Source organism: Giraffa tippelskirchi, chromosome 2, assembly GCF_054371585.1.
Source record: "Giraffa tippelskirchi isolate mGirTip1 chromosome 2, T2T-mGirTip1v1.2.pri, whole genome shotgun sequence".
In the NCBI taxonomy this organism is placed as follows: Eukaryota; Metazoa; Chordata; class Mammalia; order Artiodactyla; family Giraffidae; genus Giraffa; species Giraffa tippelskirchi.
This window is the reverse complement of record NC_137276.1, coordinates 111428122-111437247: the sequence shown is the minus strand read 5'-3', so window position 1 is coordinate 111437247 and position 9126 is coordinate 111428122. Positions and strand designations below refer to the sequence as shown.

The 9126-nt window shown below is 38.7% G+C and overlaps 1 protein-coding gene across 1 annotated transcript; it reads right to left on the bottom strand.

The window, feature by feature from the left end:
* Positions 1-276: 276 nt before the first annotated feature.
* Positions 277-1250, bottom strand: LOC145539125 (vomeronasal type-1 receptor 1-like). The gene has a single exon (XM_081572615.1). The coding sequence runs from the start codon at positions 1201-1203 to the stop codon at positions 277-279; it is 927 nt and encodes a 308-aa protein (XP_081428741.1). The 5' UTR covers positions 1204-1250.
* Between the last annotated feature and the right edge of the window lie 7876 nt (positions 1251-9126).

Here is a 9126-nt window from a genome sequence, read left to right as displayed (position 1 = left end):
CAAAAGTAACCAGTGTTTCTTTGTGAAATTATCCATTTCTGTACTTTTATGATTTAATAGTGTTTCCTATGTTACAAAACGTTCTACACTCCATGTGTTACTGTTTTATAAAGTATTAAATCTTATATGCATTACTTCATAATCTAAACCTTCTTAGCTCAATTTAGTGGGAGCTAACCTGCTTTAACTCAAGTCACTGAAAAACAAGCTACTCTGTATTCTTGCACATTACTCCAGTGGTGAGAATACTACGGAGTGGTCATATGATCATTTAATTTAGAAAAAGAAAATTCTGATCCTTGTTTTGATGTAATTTATTCTGGAAATTCTATTTTCCTTTTTAATCAGTAAGAAAGGACAGATGCTCGGGTAACATGATGCAATATAGTTACCAAAGCTCTCAAGTTGCCAATTGTTCCCGCTCACAAAAAATAAACAAACAGTGAGAAACCTGTTGATCCAGTAAAAGAAAACAAAGCAGCTCACCAACATGAGAATGAGTTTGGTAACTTTAATTTCAGGAGAACCTTGTGAAGACCGGATGGTAATGCGAACATGCTGAGCTGTTTTGTGATGTCTGAAGAGAATATTCACCATGTAGATACTACTACATATAATGAGAGAGAGAAGGAACAAATCTCGAGTTAATATTGCACTTAGAAATGTTGCTACTATGTGGTGATGAGGTGCATCAGTTTTACAATAAACAGCATAATACCCAGATCTAGCATCAGTGATATTTCTGTTGGCCATGTTTCTTACGATGATCTCAGAATAAATGACCATGTTGATGATCCAGGAAAAAAAGTAAAGAGAGTGAATAAATGTAGAAATTTTTATTTTGAGCCACTTACTATTATTACTCAGAGTAATTGTCACAGCCTGAAAGGTACTCTGGAGAGAGGTTGTGTACAGGGAAATACTTCGAGTAACTCTCTGGATGTAAACCACTGCTTTACATCCAGTATCACCCATCTCAGGACTAATTCCAAAGGACGACAATATATTTGGAACCCCTCTGAATACAAGCGTCAGGGTGTTAGCAAAAGTAAGGTAGGCAAGAATAACATCTGTGGGCTTCTTCTTATGGGGGAGAATTAAAAAGATGTACATATAGAAAATAAATAACAAGGAATTCCCCATGAGCCCAATACAAATTTGAAAAAAGAAGTAGATCCCAAAAATCTTGTCACTGGAAATCATTGTATTTCAGTCTCTCTTAGATCTTCAAACCAAGGCCAGCATATCCTAAAGGTAAATAATTTGATTATGAACATAAAGATTCAAAATAATTGTGATTGTGAATGTATCAAGCTTCCAGAAGCCTTCCTACAAGGAGTAAGTGTTTAGCTACATCAGACCTCTTAAGGGACCATCAAGATTTGTAAAGAGCAGAATTTAATGTTTATGAAGACAGAAAGTATCATATGTATTCACCATTTATTCCAGTCAATTTCTCTTAGAAATGTTCTGCTGATTGTATACATCAAGAGACAGTTTAATTTAAAATTGTAACTCTTAACCTACATAATCTAATACTCATATCGTTCTATGCATATGAAAAACCAGTAGCATTTATACAATGATATTCTTCCCAAATGTTTATTGTATTATATAGCTCATTTTACAAATAATAGTTATTGAAGAATATATAAATGTCACACAAAAATTCTGCCAAATGAAACATATCTGACACTAGTTATATTATATCGCCATGTTTGTTATAAGTTCGACTAATACAAGAAAACTTAAAGTAGATATTATGATTGAACTCAAAATCAACAGCCACGTTAGAGATTACCACCATCATATTCTAAATCTCTTACCTGATGCAATGGGATCCACTGATTTGCTGAAACAGAAAAATTTAGAATCATCCATCTCACTGCACAGTAAGTGCTGTGTCCTGCAGTGTCTCACGACTCCCTTATTCTTCTACTTGACTATTTCCTTAAATCATAAGTCGAGACTGATGGCAGACCAAGGGATAGGAGATGACTTTTTATTCACAGAATGAGGCTCTGTCTGGGAAAAGCAAGACAAGCCTCCCAAGATGATATGAAAATGGATAGAAAAATGATATAAAGGAGATTAGGCTGGGCTTTTTTTTATCATGATGGAGTGTGGTCTGGGTGAGGTTGCACACCTGCCAGCAGGAGGTTGTGTGCTTTGAGTCTCTTACTGAGGGCAAAGACAAGAGCACTTGGAATTCCTTGTCAATTTGCACAGGTGTGAGTCATGGGGGAAGGGTGAGCAGGCAGCCTAAAAGTTGATAGCAAGAATCCAAAAGATACAGTCAGACTTATTACAACTATCCACCCATTGAAATAACTGATATTTTAAAAGTGACAAGCAAATGCCGGCAAGTGTGTGGGAAAACATACCACTCATACCACTCATGTATAACTAGTTGGAATATAAAATCACAGTCACTCTGGAAAAGAGTTTGGAAGATTCTTCCAAAAAAAAAAAGCTTACCACACAATTGCCATATAACTCAGCAACAGCACTCCTGGGAATTTATTTCTGAGAAATGAAAACTTATTTTCACATAAAACCTGTACTCTAGTGTTAATAGCTGCTGCTGCTGCTGCTAAGTCGCTTCAGTCGTGTCTGACTCTGTGCGACCCCATAGATGGCAGCCCACCAGGCTCCGCAGTTCCTGGGATTCTCCAGGCAAGAACACTGGAGTGAGTTGCCATTTCCTTCTCCAATAGCAGTGTCATTCATAATAGCCACAAATTGGAAACCTAGACATCTTTATTTCAACAGATGAATGGTTTAAACAAACTGCAATACATTCATACAATGGGGCACTTTTCAGAAAGTTAAGAAGCAAACTATTTATAAGTATAGTAACTTGTATGAATCCAGGGAAAAATTTTGGGTGAACAAAACAATCTGAAAGGCTACACACTCTATGATTATATTTATATATAACACTTTTGCATGACAATATACAGAAATAGAGAACAGATTGGTGGTTGCTAGGGGTTAAGTACAGGAAAGGGTGAAAAGAGAGATGGTGTGGCTATAGAGGACATGGGGCATCCTTGTTTAGACGGGATGTTCTGTATCTTGGCCTGATGGCTCCATTGGTAAAGAATCTGCCTGCGATGCAGGAGACCCCGGTTTGAGCCCTGGGTTGGGAAGATCCCCTGGAGAAGGAAATGGCAACCCACTCCAGTATTTCTGCCTGGAAAATCCTATGGAGAGTCAGACACGACTAAATCACCACATCTGTATATCTTGACTGTATTTATGTGAGCATCCTGCTTGTGATATTGCACTGTAGTTTTGTGAGGTGTTACTGAGGAAATTGAGTACAGGGTACATAGGATATGTCTAATTTCTAATACCTACATGGGAATATATAATTATCTCAAAATGAAAAGTTTAAGTCAGTATTTTAAAAATCATGGTAGTAGGAAAACTCCTATCACTCACCATTAAATATAATGTTAACTGTACACTTTTCTAGCTAAACTTTATTGAGTTAAGGGAGTTCCCTTCCATTCCTAGTTGACTAACAGCTTTTTAAGTGAATGGGCTTTGAATTTTGTCAAATATTTTCTGCATCTGGATAGTCATTTAATTTTCCTTATTTTGTATGTTAGTAAGTGATTTACCTTGACTGAAATTCAGACCAACCTTTCAGTTCTGGAGTGATTCCAACTTCATTATGATGTTTTTTCCACTTTTTATGTACTGCTGGATTCTATTTGCTAATATTAAGCTTGGGATTTTGTATCTGTATTCATGAGAGATAGCAATCTGTTCTTTTCTGGTCTAGTTTTGACATTAGAATAAAAGAAGTCTTAAAGTGATTTGGGAAGTGTTCCTTTCCCTTACATTCTGTGGAAAAGCTTGTATAGAATTGGTATTATTCTACAAACATTTGGTAGTATTTGCTACTGAAACCATCTGGATCTGGACTGCTTTAGTAGGTATAGGGCTATTCAGGCTATCTAGTTCTGTTGTTGTTGTTCTAGCATAGTTGCTAAGCCATGTCTGACTCCCTGCAACCCTATGGACTGCAGCACGTCAGGCTTCCCTGTCCTACACTATCACCTGAAGTTTGTTCACACTCATGTCCATTGAGTCAGTGATGCCATCCAACCATCTCATCCTCTGTCGCCCCCTTCTCCTCTGGAGTGACTACCGGTGGTTTGTCTTTAAAGAAATTAGTCCATTTCACACAAATTATCAAATTTACAGGCTTAGAGTCGATTGTAGAATTCCCTTATGTGTGCATGCTAAGTCACTTCAGTAGTGTCCAACACTGGGACATTATGGACGGCAGCACACCAGGCTCCTCTATCCATAGGATTCTCCAGGAAAACAAGAATACTGGAGTAGGTTGCCATGCCCTCCTCCAGGTTCTTCCTGACCCAGGGATCTAATTCATGTCTTCTTCAGCTCCTGCATTGCAGACAGATTCTTTACTGCTGAGCCATCAGGGAAGCTCGTGAAATTCCCTTACTAGTATTTAAGTGCTTTGGAATCATTAGTTATGTTCTCTTTCTCTCAATCTTCTTATATAATTTGTGTCTTCTCTTTTTTTCTTGGTCAAACTGCTTAGAAGAATATTAATTTTCTTGATTTTGATTTTTCTCTATTGTTTTCCTGTTTTAAATTCATTGATGTCTGCTCTAATTCTTATCATTTACTTGCTTATATTTGCTTTATGTTTAATTTCCTCTGCTCTTGGATTGTATTTGGTGGATGCTTAGGCATGGACACCACCACTTTCTGTAGTTGCTGCTTCACCACAAGTGTCTGAGGGGCCTGCAGCATGCATGTGATGCTGTCGTGGTGAGTGCGTGTCCCCACAGCTGTGTTCTATAGTTTGTAATTGTGTTGCGTCCCATTCCGTCCCAGCCCAGTTCAGTTGGTGCTGGCCAGCTGCCAGACTGTTCAGCCAGTTGAATGCACTTGTTTTCAGAAAAAGCACTACTCTAACCTAAATGTCTTTCAGTTCATATTGTGAAGAGTCTGTGCCCTAAAGGACACAATCAATAGAGTGAAAAAGGCAACCTAGGGAATCAGAACATTTTCAAGTCATTCAGCTGATAAGGGCTTAAGTGTCCAGGGCTGTAGTAGTTCCTTCTACATTCAACAACAAAACCACATACAACTCAATTAAAAGGCAGGCAAGTTCTTGAACAAGCACAGGAAAAGATGCTCAACATCACTCCACGACAGAGAAATGCAAATCAAAGCCACAGTGAAATACCACCTCCCACCCGTTTGGATGACTATCACACCAAAAACTCAACCCCACAACCTAACAAGTGTTGGCGAGGACAAGGATGGAGAGAAATGGAACTATTCCACACTATCAGAGGCAGCACCATCTTACATTCCCACCATGGAAAACAGTATGGTGGTTCTTCAAAATATTAAACATGTATTTACCACATGGTCCTGCAATTCCACTTGTGGGTATATCTCCAAAGAGAGATTTGTATAGCATATTCACAGCAGCTCAAAGTAGGGGAGCACCTCCACATCATCAGGTGATGAAGAAGCAGAATGTGGAGGACAGGTAAGCCCACAAGGGAGGGAAAGCCTAAGCCATGCTACAACGTGGATGAGACAGATACTAAAAGATACCAATTATACGGTGCGTCTTCAGCAGTCAGATGCAGGGAAACAAATTAAAACCACCAAGTGCAAAGCTTGTTAAGCTAACAAGTCAACACGTGACCACCTCTGTGGATACAGAAAGGGACTCAACAACACCCAACACCCTTTCATGTGAAATGCTCCCAACAACACGGGGCTGGAAGGGAGCACCTCAGCCTGAGGTGTCCAGCTCGCAGCACACACACAAATGAAACACAGACAGCCCCCAGGGACCGCCGTCCACACCCATGGAGGTCTGGCGGGAAAGCTGGCAAGGAAGGAAAAAAGGGTATCCCGCTGAAAGAATGTGATGAACCCCCTTCACGTGCAGACCTCACAATGTACATCCTCATCCCAGGGAGTCTACAAAATACCACTAGACCCATTTAGTGATTTCAGCAAAGTTAAAAGGACTTCCCTGGTGGCTCAAACTGTAAAGCGTCTGGCTACAGTGTGGGAGACCAGGGTTCAATCCCTGGGTCGGGAAGATCTCCTGGAGAAAGAAATGGCAACCCACGCAGTACTCTTGCCTGGAAAATCCCATGGAAAGAGGAGCCAGGTAAGCTACAGTCAGACACAACTGACTGACTTCACTTTTCTTCTTAGGCATGGACTCTGAGCTGAAACTAGGAGTTCTTACTGTATCTTAAATAGATTGGGTCTGAAGTTCATTATCTTAGAGGATTTTGTCTCTGTTTAGAACATCTGTGGCCGAATGTCAACAGAGGGTGTTGGTTATTTTCACACATGACATCTAGCAAGATGAAAACTTCAAAAAGTGACATAAGAATACCTCCATGTCACTGTTATCGATGCTATTTCCATCTCTGCCTTCAGCCCAGAAACCCCAGGGCCATATCTATGGTAGCACCAAGCTACCCCTATTACTGTTGTAGCCTATCTGGAATGGCATCTGGCAGGTCTGTCCATTCCTACTTCCACTCCAGGGTGGAAAGTACAGCATGAATCAGTTTGAACAGGTTCAGAGAAACTGAATCCAGTACCATTCTAAAAGAATAACACACTACTATCAGGTGGGATTTATCCTAGGAATGCTAGAGTAATTCAATGTATGAAAATAAGTCAATATAATATATCACATTAATGGAATGAGGGGAAAATCTACATCACAATTTCAATGATGCTTCAAATGCATTTGAAAAAAATTCATCATCCTCTCATGATGAAAAAACAATACTCAATAATCCAAGAAGAGGAAAACTTTCTCAACACAAGAAAGGGAACATATGAAAAACCCAAAGGTAGTTCAACCCCTGGATCAGGAAGATCTCCTGGAGAAGGGAATGGCAACCCACTCCAGTATTCTTGCCTGGAGAATTCCATGGACAGAGGAGTCTGGCAGGCTACAGTCCAAGGGGTTGCAAGAGTCAGACAAAGCTGAGTCATTAACACATGACACACAGCACCATACTAAATGGTCAAAGACTGAAAGATTTCGTTCTCCTCAGATCAGGCACAAGACAAGGATGCCTGTTTCACCACTTCCATTCGACGCTGAGCTATAATTTTTAGCCATAGCAATTAGTCAAGAAAAAAAATGTCATCAACATTAGGAAGAAAAAGTAAAGCTAGCTCTATTCATAGATGATATGAATATGTAGAAAATCTGAAAGGATCTACAAAAAGACTTTTAACCGATACATAAATTTACCAGAGTTGTAGGATACCAGATCAGCACACAAAATTCAACTGTATTTCTATATGCTAGCAATGAACAATGGCACCCCACTCCAGTACTCTTGCCTGGAAAATCCCATGGATGGAGGAGCCTGGTAGGCTGCAGTCCATGGGGTCGCAAAAAGTGGGACACGACTGAGCGACTTCAATTTCACTTTTCACTTTCATGCATTGGAGAAGGAAATGGCAACCCACTCCAGTATTCTTGCCTGGAGAATCCCAGGGACAGGGGAGCCTGGTGGGCTGCCATCTATGGGGTCGCATAGAATCAGACACGACTGAAAAGACTTAGCAGCAGCAGCAGCAGCAATGAACAATCCAAAAAAATTAAGAAAATGAAATTTACAATAGTGTTAGAAAGAATATAATACCTAGGAAAACATTTAATGAAAGAGGTAAAAAATTTATACACTAAATCTAAAAAATATAGTAGCAAGGTATTAAAGAAGACATAAACGAATGGAAACACATCCTATGTCTGTGAATTAGAAGACTTAATATTGTTAAAATGGCATTACTCCCAAAGTGATCTACAGGTTCAATGTTGTCCTTTTCAAATTCCCAGTGGCCATTTTGCAGAAATGAAAAAGCTAATCCTAGAATTCCTATGCAATTTCAAAGGACATCAAACCACCGAAGCAACCTTAATGAACAAAGTTGGAGGACTCACATTTCCTGATTTTCAAACTTTCTACAAAGCTACAGTAATCAAAACAGTGTGATACTGGCATGAAGACAGAGATATTAGTGAATGGAATAGAACAGAAAACCCAGAAATACCCATCCATCAATGACCAGATGATTTTTGACAAGGATGCCAAGGAAATTCAGTAGGAGAGAGAAAGTGTCCAGTGTTGGACAACAGACTATATGCATGCAAATGAGTATGCTGGCCCTTTATTTCACATCATATTCAAAAATTAACCCCAAATAAATCATATAATTAAAATTCAGAACTATAAATCTTAGAAGAAAAAAGGACAAACCTTCATGTCCTTGAATTTGGCAATGATATCTTAAATATGGCACTTAAAGCACAAAACAACAAAATATAAAATGGGACTTTATAAATTAAAAATTTCTGTACATCAAAGGACACGATCAAGCAATTGAAGGGACTACCCATGAGGTGGGAAAAAGTATTAGCAAAAAATACCTCTGATAAGGGTCTAGTAGCTGCAACATGTAAAAAAAAACCAAACTGTTACAACTCAATAACAAAAAGACAAATAACCCAATTAATATATGGGCAAAGAACTTGAACAGACACTTCTCCCAAAATGATATGCATAAGACCAAGAAGAACATGAAAATATGCTCAATATTATTATTTTTAGAGAAATGCAAATCAAAGCCCCAATGAGATGCCAATTCAAATCCATTAGGTTTATAATAATCCAAAAGAAGGAAAATAATGACAGTTGTGTGGAGAAGTTGGAAGTCTCCAAACATTGCTGGTGGAAATCTAAAGTGGTTCAGCCTTCACAAGAAATAATTTACTGTTTCTTCCATAAATGAAACAAAGAAGTACTACATGATTCAGCAATAGTACTCCTATGTGTATTCTCAAATAGATGGAAACAGATATTCAAACAAAAACCTGTACACAAATATTTGCAGTATATATAGTTGCAATGGCCAAAAGGCGGAAATAGTCTAAAGGCCCATCAATGGAGGAGTGAATAGCAAAATGCGTCTTTTAGCTATTGAAAGGAGTGAAACACTGATACATTCTGTAACATAGATGAACCTGGCAAACATGCTCATAAAAGAAGTCATATACAGAAAGCTCATATTTTA

Bases quoted from the DNA above. Each gene is read 5' to 3' on its own strand.
- LOC145539125 (XM_081572615.1), bottom strand. From the start codon at position 1,203: ATGATTTCCAGTGACAAGATTTTTGGGATCTACTTCTTTTTTCAAATT.